The following is a 17,748-nucleotide window of genomic DNA, read 5'->3' as shown; positions in this document are numbered from 1 at the left end:
ACACATGCACACGTATGTTTATTGCAGCACTGTTGACGATAGCAAAGACTTGGAACCAACCCAAATGCCCATCAATGATGGACTGGATAAAGAAAATATGGCATGTATATATCATGAAATATTATGCAGCCATAAAGAAGGTGAGTTCATGTCCTTTGCAGGAACATGGATGAAGCTGGAAATCATCATTCTCAGCAAACTAACACAGGAATAGAAAACCAAACACCGCATGTTCTCACTCATAAGTGGGAGTTGAACAATGAGAACATATGGACACAGGGAGGGGAACATCACACACTAGGGCCTGTCAGTGCGTGGGGGGGGGGGCTAGGGGAGGGATAGCATTAGGAGAAATACCTAATGTAGATGATGGGTTGATAGGTGCAGCAATCCACCATGGCACGTGTATACCTATGTAACAAACCTGCACGTTCTGCACATGTACCCCAGAACTTAATGTATAATAATAATAAAAAAGGTTTAATTGACTCACAGTTCTGCATGGCTGGGGATGCCTCAGAAAACTTACAATCATGGTGGAAGGCAAAGTGGAAGCAAGGCACGTCTTACATGGTGGCAGGAGAGAGAGAGAGGGGAAGTGCTATACTTTTAAAACCCTCAGATCTAATGAGAACTCACTCACTATCATGAGAGCAGCATGGGAGAAACCACCCCCATGATCCAGTCACCTCCCACCAGGTCCATTCCTTAACACATGAGGATTACAATTCAACATGACATTGGGGTGGGGATACAGAGCCAAACTATATCACCATCCTCATTGTCAATCCTCAATACCTTCTTACAACAGACTCCTGGCTTATCTACTTTGCAAAGTTTAGCCCAAGAATCATCTCTTCCAAAAAATCTCAAAGCTCCAGTTTCATTTAGTTACCATCTCTAGGTTCACACACACACAAAAACACTTATATTTCTATTACAGCATGTACTGATGCTTATAATCAATGGCTAGTATGTCTACTGTAAGTTCACAGAGAAAGACCAAATCTGATTTGATAACCATATAACCAAGTATTTCTCATGCCGACTAACTACACAAAAGACAGTCATAAAGGTCTACTAAATAAACAGAAATAATGTCTCCTTTAATGTATCACTTTTGACCCAACTGCAAATTTTAACACTAGGTTTAAAATAATCATAAGTTTTTAAGAGCAAATTTCATAATTTTTTAAGAAAATCATAAGTTTTCAAGCCAGTGCTAGTTAAGTTGCATGTAAAAAAATTAAAAATATGTTCTACTTAAATATACACATGTATGTGTGTCTGTGTATGTGTGTGTATGTGTGTATAACCTTTTTCACCCACTGTGATAAACATTTATAAGAAAAAAGCCCTAAATGTTCCTCCAAAGGCTATGCTACTTACTAATATATTCAAAGAGAGCTGTCTAAACTCAGTACTTTCTGATTATTTAAACTGGTATCTCAATTTTTAGTTGCTATTCTTGCCCAACAATAGTAGTTGTAATCTGACAGTAAGAATAATCCTGCTATTGTGAGGCTTCTGTGTTAAATGTATTATACAATCATTTATTTGTTTGAAACAAAAAAACTTGCTTACAGAAGAACCAAATGATTATCAGTTAAAACTTAGCCCCTATATTAGGGTCCTAATCCCCACAATACTACTGTATTTAAAACTGACCAGCATTACATATCCCCCATAAGCCCCATCCATAAAGAAGTCAACATTTCAGTTCTGGACTTTGATACTACCAAATTTTATATTTTAAAAATCAAAAATTATCAAATAGATGCAATAAAATGAATACAAACATACACAAGCCATTTTATTTTCTATATATATATATCTCTCTTATTGAAGACTTCTTTTTTAATTTTTTATTTTTAATTTTTGTGAGTACATAGTATGTATATATTTATGGGGTACATGAGACGTTTTGATATAGGCATACAATGTGTAATAATCACAACATGGAGATAGGGTACCATCCTCTCAAGCATTTATCCTTTGTGTTGTAAACAATCCAATTAGGCCGGGCACAGTGGCTCACACCTGTAATCCCAGCACTTTGAGAGGCTGAGGCAGGAGGATCACAAGGTCAGGAGTTCAAGACCAGCCTGGCCAAAATGGTGAAACCCCATCTTTACTAAAAATACAAAAATTAGCTGGGCATGGTGGTGCGTGCCTATAATCCCGGCTACTTAGAAGGCTGAAACAGAAGAATTGCTTGAACGGGAACCTGGGAGGCGGAGGTTGCTGTGACCTGAGATCGCACCACTGCACTCCAGCCTGGGCTACGGAGCGAGACTCCACCTCAAAAAAAAAAAAAATCCAATTACACTCTCTTAGTTATTTTTAAATGTACAATAAGTTATTACGGACTACAGTTACCTTGCTGTGCTATCAAATAGTACATCTATTCATTCTTCCTAACCATCTTTTTGTACCCATTAACAATCCCCACATCCCCTCAACTCCCCTACTACCCTTCCCAGCCTCTGGTAACGATCCTTCTACTCTCTCTGTCCATGAGTTCAATTGTTTTGATATTTAGATCCCACAAAGAGGTGAGAATATGCAATGTTTATCCTTCTGTGCCTGGCTTATTTCATTTAACATAATGATCTCCAGTTCCATCCATGTTGTTGCAAATAACAGGATCTCGTTCCTTTTTATGGCTGACTAGTACCCATTGTGTATATGTACCACATTTTCTGTATCCATTCATCTGTTGATGGACACTTAGGTTGCCTTCAAATCTTAGCTATTGTGAACAGTGCTGCAACAAACATGGGAGTGTAGGTATCTCTTCAATATACTGATTTCCTTCCTTTTGGGTATATACCCAACAGTGGGATTGCTGGGTCATATGGTAGCTCTATTTTTTGTTTTTTTGAGGAACTTCCAAATTGTTCTCCATAGTGGTTCAACCACTATGTACACCAACAGTATACAAGGGTTCCCTTTCCTCCACATCCTTGCATTTGTTATTTTCTGCCTTTTGGATATAAGCCATTTTAACTAAAGGGAGATGATATCTCACTGGAGTTTTGATTTGCATTTCTCTGATGATCAGTAATGTTGAGCACCTTTTTTTTTCTTTTCTTTTCTTTTCTTTTTTTTTTTTTTCTGAGACAGAGTCTTGCTCTGTTGCCAGGCTGGAGTGCAGTGGCACGATCTTGGCTCACTGCAACCTCCACCTCCTGGGTTCGAGCAATTCTCCTGCCTCAGCCTCCTAAGTAGCTGGGATTACAGGCACATGCCACCACGCCCAGCTAATTTTTGTATTTTTAGTAGAGATGGGGTTTCACCATTTTGGCCAGATGGTCTCTATCTCTTGACCTCATGATCCACCCGCCTTGGCCTCCCAAGTGCTGGGATTACAGGCGTGAGCCACTGCGCCCAGCCTGTTGAGCACCTTTTCATATGCCTGTTTGCTATTTGCATGTCTTCTTTTGAGAAATGCCTATTCAAATCTGTTGTCCATTTTTTATCAGATTATTAGATTGTTTTCCTATAGATTTGTCTGAGCTCCTTATATCAGGTTGGTGCAAAAGTAATTGCAGTTTTTGCCATTAAAATTAATGTACGAAGTAATATATTCGTTATTAATGTCTTGTCAGATGTGTAGTTTGCAAATATTTTCTTTCATTCTGTGGGTTGTTCTTTACTTTGTTGATTGTTTCCTTTGCTCTGCAGCAGCTTTTTAACTTGATGCTATACCATTTGCCCATTTTTGCTTTGGTTGCCTGTGCTTGTTGGGTATTGCTCAAGAAATGTTTGTTGAAGCCAATGTACTGGGGATCTTTCCCAATGTTTTCTTTTAGTAGCTTCACAGTTGAAGGTCTCAAAGTTTTTCATCCATTTTTATTTGATTTTTGCATATGGTGAGAGATAGGGGTCTAGTTTCATTCTTTTGCATACAAATATCCAGTTTTCCCAAAACAATTTATTAAAGAGACCGTCTTTTCCCCCACTGTATGCTCTTGGAAACTTTGTCGAAAATGAATTCACTGCAGGTGTGTATATTTGTTTCTGGGTTCTTTATTTGGTTCTATTCGTCTGTGTGTCTGTTTTTATGCCAGTACCATCCTGTTTTGGTTACTACAGCTCTGTAGCACAATTTGAAGTCAGGTAATGTGATCCCTCCAGTTTTGTTCTTTTTGCCTAGATTAGCTTTGGCTATTCTGGATCTTCTGTGGTTCCATATAAATAGTAGAATTGTTTTTCTATTTCCATGAAGAATGATATTGGTGTTTTGATAGGGATTGCATTGAATCTGTAGATTGCTTTGAATAGTATGGACAATTTAACAATATTGATTCTTCCAATCCATGAACATGGAAAATCTTTCCATTTTTTGTGTGTCCCATTCAGTTATTTGCATCAGTGTTTTACAGTTTTCATTATAGACATATTTTGCTTTTTTGGTTAATTCCTAAGTATTTAATTTTATGTGTGGCTATTATAAACGGGATTATGTTTTTCTTTAAGATTGTTCACTGTTGGCATATAAAAATGCTACCAATTTCTGCAAGTAGATTTTGTACCCTGCAGCTTTACTGAACTTGTTTATCAGTTCTAATAGTTTTTTTGTGGAGTCTTTAGGTTTTTCCAAATATAACATTAAAGCATCTGCAAACAAGAATAATTTGACATCTTCCCTTCCAATTTGGATGTCCCTTATTTCATTCTCTTGTCTCATTGCTCTAGCTACGACTTCCAGTACTATGTTGAATAACAGTGGTGAACGTGGGCATCCTTGTCATGTTCCAGATATTAGAGGGAAGGCTTTCAGTTTTTCTCCATTCATTATGATGCTAGCTGAGGGTCTGTCATACATGCTGTTTATTATGTTGAGGTATGTTCCTTCTATACCCAGTTTTTTGAAGGTTTGTATCCTGAAGGGATGTTGAATTTTATCAAATGCTTTTTCACCATCAAGTGAAATGATCATATGGTTTCAGTCCTTCATTCTGTTGATATACTGCATCACATTAATTGATTTGCTTGTGCTGAACCATCCTTGCATCCCAGGGATAAATCCCAGTTGGTCATGATGAATGGTCTAATGTATTACTGAATTTGGTTTCCTAGTATTTTGTTGAGGATTTATGCATCAGTATTCATCAGAGAAGGTGGCCTGCAGTTTTCTTTTCTTTTCTTTTTTTTTTTTTTTGATGTATCTTTCTCTGGTTTTGATATCAGGGTAATACTGGCCTCACAGAATGAGTGTGGCAATATTCCCTCCTCCTCTGTTTTTCAGAACAGTTTGAGTAGGATTGGTATTGGTTCTTTAAATATTTGGTAGAATTCAGCAGTGAAGCTACTGGGTCCTGGACTTTTCTTTACTGGGAGACTTTTTATTACAGCATTGATCTTGTTACTTGTTGTTGGTCTGTTTAAGTTTAGGAAGATTGAATTCTTCCTAATTCAATCTTGGTAGGTTGTACGTGTATATGAATTTATCCATTTCTTCTAGATTTTCCAATTTATTGGCATGTACTTACTCACAGTAGCCACTAATGATCCTTTGAATTTCTGCAGTATCAGTTGTAACATCTCCTTTTTCATTTCTGATTTTGTTTATTTTTAATCTTCTTTCCTCTTTTCTTAGTCTGGCTAAAGGTTTGTCAATTCTGTCAATCTTTTTAAAAAGCAACTTTTTGTTTCATTGATCTTTTGTATTGTTTTCTTCATTTCATTTACTTCTTCTCTGATCTTTATTATGTCTTTTCTTCTACTAATTTCGGGTGTAGTTTGCTCTTGCTTTTCTAGTTCTTTAAGATGCATCGTTAAATTGTTTATTGAAAATTTTACCTCTTTTTGATATAGGCACTTATAGCTACAAACTTCCCTCTTAGTACAGCTTTTGTTGTATCCCACAGGGTTTGGTATGTTATATCTCCATTATCATTTTTTTCAAGAAATTTTTCAATTTCCTTCTTAATTTCTTCATTGGCCCACAGGTCATTCAGGAGCATATTGTTTAATTTCCATGTATTTGTACAGTTTCCAAAATTCTTGTTATGGATTTCCAATTTTATTCCATTGTGGTCAGAGAAGATGCTTGATATTATTTCCATTTTTTGAATGTTTTAAGACTTTTTTGTGACCTAACATGTGGTATATCCTTAAGAATGATCCATGTGCTGAGGAAAAGAATGTGTATTCTGCATTCACTGGATGAAATGCTCTGTAAGTATCTATTAGATCCCTTATGTCTATACAGATAAAGTCTGATGTTTCTTTGTTGATTTTCTGTCTGGAAGATTTGTTCAATGCTGCAAGTAGGGTATTGAAGTCTCCAGGTATTATTGTATTGAGCTTTATCTCTTTCTTTAGCTCTGATAATATTTGCTTTATATATCCAGGTGCTCCAGTGTTGGGTGCATATATATTTAAAATTGTTATATCCTCTTGCTGCATTGACCCCTTTATCATTATATAGTGACCTTCTTTGTCTCTTCTTATAGATTTTTGTCTTAAAATCTGTTTTGTCTGATGTAAGTAAAGCAACTCCTGCTCTTTTTTGGTTTCCGTTGGCATGGAGTATATTTTATACCCCTTTATTTTCAGTCTATGTGTGTCTTTATAGGTGAAATGTAGTTCTTGTAGGCTACAAATCAATGGGTCTTGTTTTTTTTATCTATTTAGCCACTCCATCTTTTGATTGGAGAGTTTAGTCCATTGTTATTACTAATAAATAAAGACTTATTCCTGCCATATTGTTACTTGTTTTCTGGTTGTTTTGTGGTCTTCTCTTCCTTCCTTCTTTCCTTCCTGTCTTCCTTAAGTGAAGCTGATTTTCTCTGGTGATATAATTTACTTTCTTGCTTTTTATTTGTTGTGTATTCATTGAATGTTTTTTGGTTTGAGGTTACCATGAGGCTTGCAATTCTATCTGATAACCCAGGGGTCCCCAACCCCCAGGCCGCAAACCAGTACCAGTCTGTGGCCTGTTAGAAACTGGGCCACACAGCAGGAGGTGAGTAGCAGGCAAGGGAACATTACTGTCTGAGTTCTGCCTCCTGTCAGATCAGTGGCAGCATTAGATTCTAAGTCTAGATTTCTACTTAGGATAAGAGTAGATTACACACCATAGTTACAATGTTACAAAAATCTTTTTTTCCCTGCATACTTACTATTACGAGTGAGTTTTGTACCTTCAGGTGATTACCTACTGCTCATCAATGTCTTTTTCTTTATTTATCTTTCTTTGTTTCTTTTTTTTGAGACAGTCTCACTCTGTCACCCAGGCTGGAGTGCAGTGGCATGATCTCGGCTCACTGCAACCTCTGCCTCCTGGGTTCAAGTGAGTCTCCTGCCTCAGCCTCCAAAGTAGCTGGGACTACAGGCGCCCGCCACCATGCCCAGCTAATTTTTGTATGTTTAGTAGAGACAGGGTTTCACCATGCTGGCCAGGCTGGCCTCGAACTCCTGACCTCAGGTGATCCGCCCGCCTCAGCCTCCCAAAGTGCTGGGATTATAGGAGTGAGCCACTAAGCTCAGCCTATGTCCTCTTCTTTCTGATGAAGTATTCCCTTTAACATCTCCTGTAGCTCAAGTCTGGTGTTAAAAATCCCTCAGCTTTTGTTTGTCTGGGAAAGTCTTTATTTCTTCTTGATGCTTGAAGGATATTTTCACCAGATATACTATTTTAGGGTAAAAGTGTTTTCCCTCAGCATTTTAAATATGTCATGCCATTCTCTCTTGGCCTGTAAGGTTTCCACTGAAAAGTCTGCTGCCAGAGGTACTGGAGCTCCATTGTATGTCATTTATTTCTTTTCTCTTGCTGCTTTTAGGATTGTTTCTTTATCCTTGATCTTTGGGAGTTTGATTATTAAAAGCCTTTGGATAGTTTTCTTTTGGTTAAATCTGTTTTGTTTTATAACCTTATTGTACTTTTGGATATTGATATCTTTCTCCAGGTTTTGGAAGTGATCTGTTATTATCCTTTGAATGAACTTTCTACCTCTAGCTCTTTCTTTTCCCTCTTCTTTAAGGCCAGTAACCCTTAGATTTACCCTTCTGAGACTATTTCCTAGATCCTGTTGTTGTGCTTCACTGTTTTTCATTCTTTTTTCTTTTGTCTCCTCTGACAATATATTTTCAAATAGTCTGTCTTCAAGTTCACTAATTCTTTCTTCTGCTTGATCAATTCTATTAAAAGACTGATGCATTCTTCAGCATGCCAACTTCATTTTTCAGCTCAAGAATTTCAGCTTGAATCTTTTTAATTATTTCAATCTCTTTGTTAAATTTATCTGATAGAATTCTGAATTCTTTCTATGTAGTATCTTGACTTTCTTTGAGTTTCCTCACACAGCTATTTTGAATTCTTTGTCTGAAAGGTCACATACCAGGACTGGTCCCTGGTGTTTTTTTGTTGTTTTTTTGAGACAAAGTCTCACTCTGTCACCCAGGCTGCAGTGCAGTGGCACGATCTCGGCTCACTGCAACCTCCACCTCCCAGGTTCAAGCAATTTTCCTGCCTCAGCCTCCCGAGTAGCTGGGACTACAGGCATACACCACCACGCCCAGCCAAATTTTTTTGTATTTTAGTAGAGATGGGGTTTCACCATGTTGCCCAGGCTGGTCTTGAACTCCTGAGCTCAGGCAATCTGCCCGCCTCGGCCTCACGAAGTGCTAGGATTACAGTCGTGAGCCACTGTGCCCAGCCAGCTAGTTAAGTTTCTAAACTGAAAATTGAGAAGGTTAATAGCCAAGTTTCCCAATGAAACATCACTATTCTCTTTTCTTCCAGTTCTGTAATGATTGCCCCTTTAAAGAACAAAATAAAGTGATGTCAGCAAGAGAGTTGACTAAGCCCCTGGTGCTCATCCTCCTCACAAAGACAGCCAGAACAACAAATAAATAACTACATTTGGATACACCAACTCCACAGCCCTATCCCAGCAACCAGGATCAGCTGGGAATCAGGAGGAATTTTTCCCTACAGTGAAGAGGTAAGCAAGAATATTCCAACAACCCCCATCAAAACCTTAGACAACTACAGACCTCAAGCTGAAGGAGCCTCCTGCAGTCCACATATCTATGATACCCCAAAGAGGAGCCAACAATATGCCCTGCCCTCTGTGGCCCGTGAGGCTACTGTACTAGTCATCTTAAAACTGGAGGTATCTGGTGAGTATCCCCAGAACCACCGTAACCTGCTGGGCTAACATCCACAAGCCGAGCAGCAAATAGCTGTTACACCCTTTGGGAACTCCATGCTTTGGATAGGAATGTGATCTTGCATGTTAACACCTTCAGCAACACCCCTAGATCTCTTCTCTGGAAGGAAACAACAGAGTGACTTAAGGAATAACTAGAGTTCACTCTCATTCTTTAAGCACTTAAGTTACCTTTAAGAAATCTCAGTTCCAGGCCAGGTGTGGTGGCTCAGCCCTGTAATCCCAGCACTTTGGGTGGCCAAAGCAGGAGGATTGCTTGAGTCCAGGAGTTCAAGACCAGCCTGGGCAACACAGTGAGACCCCAGCTCTACAAAAAATTAAAAATTAGCCAGTATGGTGGCACATGCCTGTAGTCCCAGCTACTTGGGAGGCTGAGGAGGGACAATCACTTGAGCCCAGGAGTTTGAGGCTGCAGTGAGTTATGATGGCACCACTTTACTCCAGCCTGGGCAACAGAGTGATACTCTATCTCAAAAAAAAAAAAGAAAAGAAAAGAAAAGAAAAAGGAAGATGAAGGAGGAAGAAGAAGAAGAAGGGAGGAGGAGGGAGAAGGAGTGAGGGAGGAGAAAAGGAAGAAGGAGAAGGGAGGAAGAGAGGAGGAGGGAGAAGGGAGAAGAGGAGGAGGGAGAAGAGAGGACAAGAGGAGGAGGGAGAAGGGAGGAGGAGAGAAGGAAGGAGAAGGGAGGAGACAAGGAGGAGGAAGAAGGGAGGAGACGAGGAAGGAGAAGGGAGGAGGAAGAAGGGAGGAGACGAGAAAGGAGAAGGGAGGAGGAAGAGGAGGAGGAGGAAGGAAAAGAAGAAGAAGAAGGAGAAGGAAGAAGAAGAAGGAAGAAGAAGAAGGAAGAAGAAAGAAGAAAGAAGCAGAAGAAGAAGATCTCAGTCCCTTCTTTGTAGTTTTTATCAGAGATTATAAAAGGTCATTTGCTCAAGCTGATTTTCCACACTTCTCTGTCTCAGAAGCCTACATACACATTAATTCCTAAACCTGAAAAAAGTTTACTAACTTTAAACAAATAGAGCAGAAAACTGTGCCATGAGTGCAAAATTACTATCCCACAATAGAAAAGACAAGGGGATCCTACTCAAAATCACTAATAAACACTGTGTCATCCTCAATAAAATACTTGACATCTCCATTTTAGTAAACTCTCTCCACAGGTCTTGAAATTTTCCTACTTTATTAGCTCATTACATTTAAAGACTCTTCAGTAAAACTAAGTAGTAATAAATTCACCAGTATTCTGAAAGTGATTTTTCATCACAAAACCATGAAACAAAGCAGATATTTCTACTAATATCTACTAAGAGAGAGATGTGTTGTCTCTCTTGTGCAACAGCCATTTAATATTCATTTGCCATTTCAATTGAAAACCTACAATAATTTCTAGGACTATAATTTGGCTACACTATAATATGAAATCTGAATTTGACACTATTTGGAAAGTTAAAATGAAGGAAAAAATTGGCATTTGTTCTTTTTTTAAAAAAGGTTATATTCATGCTTAGATGCTGGTTTCTCCAAGGACGTTTAGGTTTTATTCTAAATCCCCCTAGCTTCCCAAAGTAACTGCTCATCTTCAGTCATTATAATGTCAGCCTGTTGATGCTTTTGCATAATGCCCTTTCTACAAACTGGCTAGATTTTCCACTACCATAATTTTGCATGATAACATAGAAAAATCACTATTGTCATTTTAAGCTGACGGAAACATTCTCAGCCTAAGAAACTCAAAACTATTATAAACTTAAAATCTTTAATTACTGAATTCACTTTTTTAAAATCGAACAGAAACTTTCTCTTGGTAATGAAGGCTAAAATGTCTTAAATGCAAAATGTGTTGTTTTTCTACAATTCCCCCCACCCTCCCAAAAAAAGGTATGAAGAGAATGTGGATAAACGTATGATCTGCCAACCCTAACATATCATTTTAAAATGAACAAATTGTCAAAAACTACATTGCCATACATCTATTTAAATAATAAGGAGAAAGGTAATTCTGAAGTCCCACTGCTTGCAAGGCTGTCCAGCTTAGTCCCAGAACAGAGGAACACCTATAAAGGTGGGATTCAATTCACTGGTCTATCTCCCCAAAACCTGAACTGCTGAAAACAAGTCTTTCATAGTTTCTCTTTATTGCTAATTAGGTAATTTTGTATTGTATTGTGTTTTCTGTAATAGCAGAATAGGATAAATTAACATGAAAAATGTAGAAATGTCAGAATGATACCAATTAGTAGAATGGTGGCAGGTTTTTCTAAGATTCAAAAATAATTTATAAGTTGCATTTTTAAGATTCCACATTCTTTTAAGTGAACGCCTTAATCATTCAGTTTATTTCTTGGGGGACTTAAGATCAGCCTGTCAACAGAGAAAGTGTTTTTTGTTTTTTTTTTTTTCAGCCTTTCCAAGATTTCCAGTACCTCGTCTTTACCCGAAAGCCTATTTACTGGCAGCCAATTTGCAAACATCAAATTTAAGATTATAGCTTCAGTAAAACAAGAAGAAAGAAATTAAAGTTCACTTCGAGTGTTTATGTTGGCATATACCAAGCAGACTACTTAAGAAAAGAATGACACTGAGGGCTCCATTTTGCCATTCCTCATGTTCTGCATGTACTAGTTTTCATATTACTTTAATCAAGAGACAAACATAATGAATCTATCATTTAAAGTATGCAAATTCATTACTCCTTCTTTGTGAAAGCTTGACACCTTGGCTCATGTCATATATTTGCAAACTAAGTATGTATTCCACTAAAAAGTCAAGAAAAAGAAACCAGAATAACAGCTTTTTAAGTTTATGTTTCATGAAACAAGAAAATAATTAAGTGGGTACTTGCAATATACTACTGCTAGGGTCAATGTTAACATCACTAAAATCTTTAAGTTTTCTTCAAAATGTTAGGGAGAATCTTTACTGTCTCATAAAGAATTATCCAAAACTTAACATTATAATTGGCTCCAACAACTAAACCACAAACAAAAGCCTCTTAAATGGTAAGCAATGCTGAATTAACTTTTAATGACAACAAAAATAATCTTCTATTACCTACAGAGATAATCCAATAAATATACAGCAGTAAATATAGTCATTTTCTCTAGAACAATGGAAAATAAAAAGCCCAATAAGAACAAAAAGAAATTATTCAATTTTATACTCATTATCATTACAAATCAATAAACCAATTTCCCATAAAACCATTCTTTTAAAAAAATTATCAGTTTTTCCAATTCCTTTTTTTCTTTTCTTTTCTTTTTCTTTTTTTTTTTTTTTTTCAGACAGGATCTTGCTTTGTCATCCAGGCTGGAGAACAGTGGCGCAGTCATGGCTCACTGCAGCCTTGACTTCCAGGACTCAAGTGATCCTCTTACCACAGTCCCCTGAATATCAGGGACTACAGGTGTAAGCCACCATGCCCAGCTAATTTTTTTATTTTTGTCTCACTATGTTGCCCAGGCTGGTCTTGAACTCCTGGGCTCAAGCTGTCCTCCCACCTCAGTCTCCCAAAGTGCTGGGATTACAGCCATGTGAGCCACTAAGCCAAGCCAATTCATTTTTTGATAATAACGTTTCCTTGTTCTTAAAGCTTTTGATAGCTTTATTTTTTAAATGCAATAACAACAGCAGTAAATATTAAAGAGGTATTTAAAAATTACTTCTTTCTAGTAAAGAGGCTAGGGAAAGAAAATAATGTTTTGGGAGTTTTTTTTAACACTTTAAAACAAATCTGACCAAGAAATCTGATTAGAGAAAATAATTTTCATCTTTTCTAAACACAAATATATTTCCTATTCAAATAATCCCATATATCCACACATTTAATATAAAGAGACAATAATGAGGATCTTCCATTTTTGATCACTTACTATGTGCCAGAAACTCTGCTAAATGCATTATATTAATCCTCACAGTAGTTGTAACTATTTTACATATGGGGGTCTGAGGCACAAAAAGATTAAAACAATTTACTCAAGTCATATAGCTAGTAAATGGATGGGGCTGAGAATCAAACCCAGGCAGTCCAGTACCATGTCTGATTTCTTTTTATATATATACTTTTTATTTATTTTATTAAAATTCGGTGCTCTACGTGTTCAGAGAAACTTCTGTAGTAGCGAATTATAGAAATGATTCCTCAAAGTACAGTCTTCCATGTCTGCTTTTTTTTTTCTTTTATTATTATTATACTTTAAGTTTTAGGGTACATGTGCACAATGTGCAGGTTAGTTACATATGTATACATGTGCCATGTTGGTGTGCTGCACCCATTGACTTGTCATTTAGCATTAGGTATATCTCCCAGTGCTATCCCTCCCCCCTCCTCCCACCCCACAACAGTCCCCAGAGTGTGATCTTCCCCTTCCTGTGTCCATGTGTTCTCATTGTTCAATTCCCACCTATGAGTGAGAACATGCGGTGTTTGGTTTTTTGTCCTTGCGATAGTTTACTGAGAATGATGATTTCCAGTTTCATCCATGTCCCTACAAAGAACATGAACTCATCATTTTTTATGGCTGCATAGTATTCCATGGTGTATATGTGCCACATTTTCTTAATCCAGTCTATCATTGTTGGACATCTGGGTTGGTTCCAAGTCTTTGCTATTGTGAATAGGGCCACAGTAAACATACGTGTGCATGTGTCTTTATAGCAGCATGATTTATAGTCCTTTGGGTATATACCCAGTAATGGGATGGCTGGGTCAAATGGTATTTCTAGTTCTAGATCCCTGAGGAATCACCACACCGACTTCCACAATGGTTGAACTAGTTTACAGTCCCACCAACAGTGTAAAAGTGTTCCTATTTCTCCACATCCTCTCCAGCACCTGTTGTTTCCTGACTTTTTAATGATTGCCATTCTAATTGGTGTGAGATGGTATCTCATTGTGGTTTTGATTTGCATTTCTCTGATGGCCAGTGATGGTGAGCAGTTTTCATGTGTTTTTTGGCTGCATAAATGTCTTCTTTTGAGAAGTGTCTGCTCATGTCCTTCGCCCACTTTTTGATGGGGTTGTTTGTTTTTTTTCTTGTAAATTTGTTTGAGTTCATTGTAGATTCTGGAGAATAAAATACCTAGGAATCCAACTTACAAGGTATGTGAAGGACCTCTTCAAGAAGAACTGCAAACCACTGCTCAGTGAAATAAAAGAGGATACAAACAAATGGAAGAACATTCCGTGCTCATGGGTAGGAAGAATCAATATCGTGAAAATGGCCATACTGCCCAAGGGAATTTATAGATTCAATGCCATCCCCATCAAGCTACCAATGACTTTCTTCACAGAATTGGAAAAAACTACTTTAAAGTTCATATGGAACCAAAAAAGAGTCTGCATCACCAAGTCATCCTGAGCCAAAAGAACAAAGCTGGAGGCATCACGCTACCTGACTTCAAACTATACTGCAAGGTTACAGTAACCAAAACAGCATGGTACTTGTACCAAAACAGAGATATAGACCAATGGAACAGAACAGAGCCCTCAGAAATAACACTGCATATCTACAACTATCTGATCTTTGACAAACCTGAGAAAAACAAGCAATGGGGAAAGGATTCCCTATTTAATAAATGGTGCTGGGAAAACTGGCTAGCCAAATGTAGAAAGCTGAAACTGGATCCCTTCCTTACATCTTATACAAAAATTAATTCAAGATGGATTAAAGACTTAAACATTAGACCTAAAACCATAAAAACCCTAGAAGAAAACCTAGGCATTATCATTCAGGACATAGGCATGGGCAAGGACTTCATGTCTAAAACACCAAAAGCAATGGCAACAAAAGCCAAAATTGACAAATGGGATCTAATTAAACTAAAGAGCTTCTGCACAGCAAAAGAAACTACCATCAGAGTGAACAGGCAACCTACAAAATGGGAGAAAATTTTCGCAACCTACTCATCTGACAAAGGGCTAATATCCGGAATCTACCATGTCTGCTTTCTGAATCACTATACAGCAGGTCCTCCAATAAAATTGCTTTCTTTCAACATCATTTTGTTGTAACATTAATAAAGAAAAAAAATCAATTTCAAGCCACGACCACAGTCTTGTGTAAAGTTTGCATGTTCTCCCCCAGGTCTGTGTGGGTATTCGGGTACTCTGGTTTCCTTCCACATCCCAAAGCTATGCACATTAGATGAACTGGCGTGTCTGTATGGTCCCAGTCTGAATGAGTGTGGGTGTGTGCATGTACCCTGCAATGGAATGGCCTCCTGTCCAGGGTTGATTCCTGCCTTGTGCCCTGAGCTGCCAGGATAGCTCCAGGCACCCCCAATCCTGAACCAGAATAAGTGGGTTGGAAGATGAATGAATGGATACAAATGATTGCCAAATAAAAATTAGTGGGCCAGGTGTAGTGGCTCACACCTGTAATCCCAGCATTTTTTGAGGGTGAGGTGGGTGGATCACCTGAGGTCAGGAGTTCAAGACTAGCCTGACCAACATGGCGAAACCCCATCTGTACTAAAAATACAAAAATTAGCTGGGCGTGGTGGCGCGCACCTGTAGTCCCAGCTACTTGGGAGGCTGAGGGAGGAGAACCACTTGAACCCAGGAGGCAGAGGTTGCAGTGAGCCGAGATCACACCACTGCATTCCAGCCTGGGCAGCAGGGTGGGACTCCGTCTCAAAAAAAAAAAAAAGAAAAAAAACTAGTAAAGTATATGATAATCATACAAATGCACAATAAACAATGCAGTAAGAAAATGCTCAATGATCTGCCATATTGGTTACTCTTGAATTGCATGATGGTAAGAGATGCTCCTTACAATTTTCACTTTGCAAACACCTATTCCTTGATTTAACCCACCACCACTATGACTGCTTTCACTCACTGATTCACTAAAAATTGTGTAAATAATTATATTGTTTTTATTAATCTTTCTTAAATGTACTTATAGCCCAAATTTATTTCTTTGTTTAATATTAGAAGTGTTTTGAGTCTTTATTTAGAAGTTTGGTGAAGTTTTTGTGACCAGAAATATGCCATAGGAACTTAACTCTTGTTTATATCAATTAACATATCTATTCACTTAAAGTGACAGTTTCCAAGAATCTACTAACTTAAGTGAGGACTTACACTGCATTGTGCATAAAATATACATTGCATCTAGCATAATGTCTGACACCCAGTAAGTATTAATAAAAGTGCAACTATTATTATAATATTTATCCCTTCTTTACTTACTCTGTGATAATTCCGGATTTCCTTTCAGATTCATCATCTTTGGAACTGAAGGTCCATACACATCCACATCTAGCAAACCAATGGCCTTGGTCTGTAAAAAAATAAATAAAAATATAAAACAAAACAAAAACACTTTACCATAAGATTGTTCCCACTCTTCTCAAAGGTGAAGCATATAGCAACAGTAATCTGAGTACAGAAAATAAAATTGGCAAAATATTACAAATCATAACCTAAACTTCCAAAGCAACAGTTAAGTAAAAGAGCATAAATTGCTTAGGGTCAATACTTTTTACGATTTACTAATATCGTCTAGATAACTGACTAGAGAAATCCATCCTATATGCTTTACATATTGTAGTTCAGGTCTCCCATATAGTCTCAAGCAGACTAAGACCTTTTTGATCTGAACATGAGTTTGAGAACAAATTACATGTAAACAATTTTAAAATAATGATTTGTGATGGCAAGCAAAACCCCAGAAAGACACAACATTAACTTTTGGAAAGCTTGTCTAACACACCAAAGAAGACAAAATAAAAAAAGATCATGGAAACAGGGCCATAATAAAGCAAGTGAGAAACTCTGATGTAGATCTGGCATAAATGAGATGGAAGCACTAACAAGGATACTGGCACACCTAACACAGAGACAACCTCTTATATGCAAGTCACAATTAAATACAAAACGTCTTCTAGAGGATTCAGAAACAACTAAAACTGTTTTCTTTGATGATGCATCCAGCTGCTGAAGGACAGGATACCCTGTCTGGGCTCTTCGCTGGCTGTCAATTAATCAGCAGCTTAGCCAAGGAAAGGAAAACAAAATCTGCTATTAAAAAATATGTCTCTTTTTTTTCTTCTTCCCCTCTCTTCTTTCTCCTTTGATAGATGAAATCAATCTGTTATTGGTTTTGCTCATCTACAAGTAAACAGAACCCTAACACGATATGTCTTAGAGTTGTTTCATCAAGTCTTACAACTTTCCTACTACTCTCTTCATATCCTACAGAATAAAACTCGTAACCCCTCGACAAAATTTTTTGAAAAACTGAAGCAATCACTCATCTTCGATGTTACCTACCTATTTCTAGACAAAAAAAAAAACTTTTTAAATTTTGTTATCTGGTTCCTATGAACATACAAAATAAAGTAAATCTAACATTTGTGTTTCCAACTTTATACTGACTAAAACTGCAGTTTAAATATACATATATATATCTGTATGACTCAGTGTCCTCAGAGGAAAAAATGGGATTAATATCTGCCTCTATGAAAATCTCAGCTTTATGTAAAATAAATGAGAAAAATAGGAAGGATACTTGATTTTTCATAGAATGGTGGTATATAAAATTTAAGCTTAATGCATTTAGG

The 17,748-nt window shown here is 37.4% G+C and overlaps 1 protein-coding gene across 10 annotated transcripts in view; it reads right to left on the bottom strand.

Annotated features, from left to right (window-relative positions):
- Positions 1-17,748, bottom strand: part of NUBPL (NUBP iron-sulfur cluster assembly factor, mitochondrial) — a 290,038-nt gene that overhangs the window by 235,618 nt on the left and 36,672 nt on the right. For 9 of the 10 annotated variants that reach the window (XM_522815.7, XM_009427629.4, XM_016925967.3 and 6 more), the window contains one exon: positions 16,376-16,466. In XM_522815.7, coding sequence (XP_522815.2) covers positions 16,376-16,466 — 91 coding nt within the window. Of the gene's footprint in view, positions 1-16,375; positions 16,467-17,748 lie in introns of those variants that run through there. The other variant, XM_009427630.5, reaches the window with a different exon arrangement.

The sequence above is a fragment of the Pan troglodytes genome, chromosome 15 (genome assembly GCF_028858775.2).
Source record: "Pan troglodytes isolate AG18354 chromosome 15, NHGRI_mPanTro3-v2.0_pri, whole genome shotgun sequence".
NCBI lineage: Eukaryota > Metazoa > Chordata > Mammalia > Primates > Hominidae > Pan > Pan troglodytes.
The sequence above is the reverse complement of the archived record's forward strand: the minus strand, read 5'-3'. Positions and strand labels throughout refer to the sequence as shown.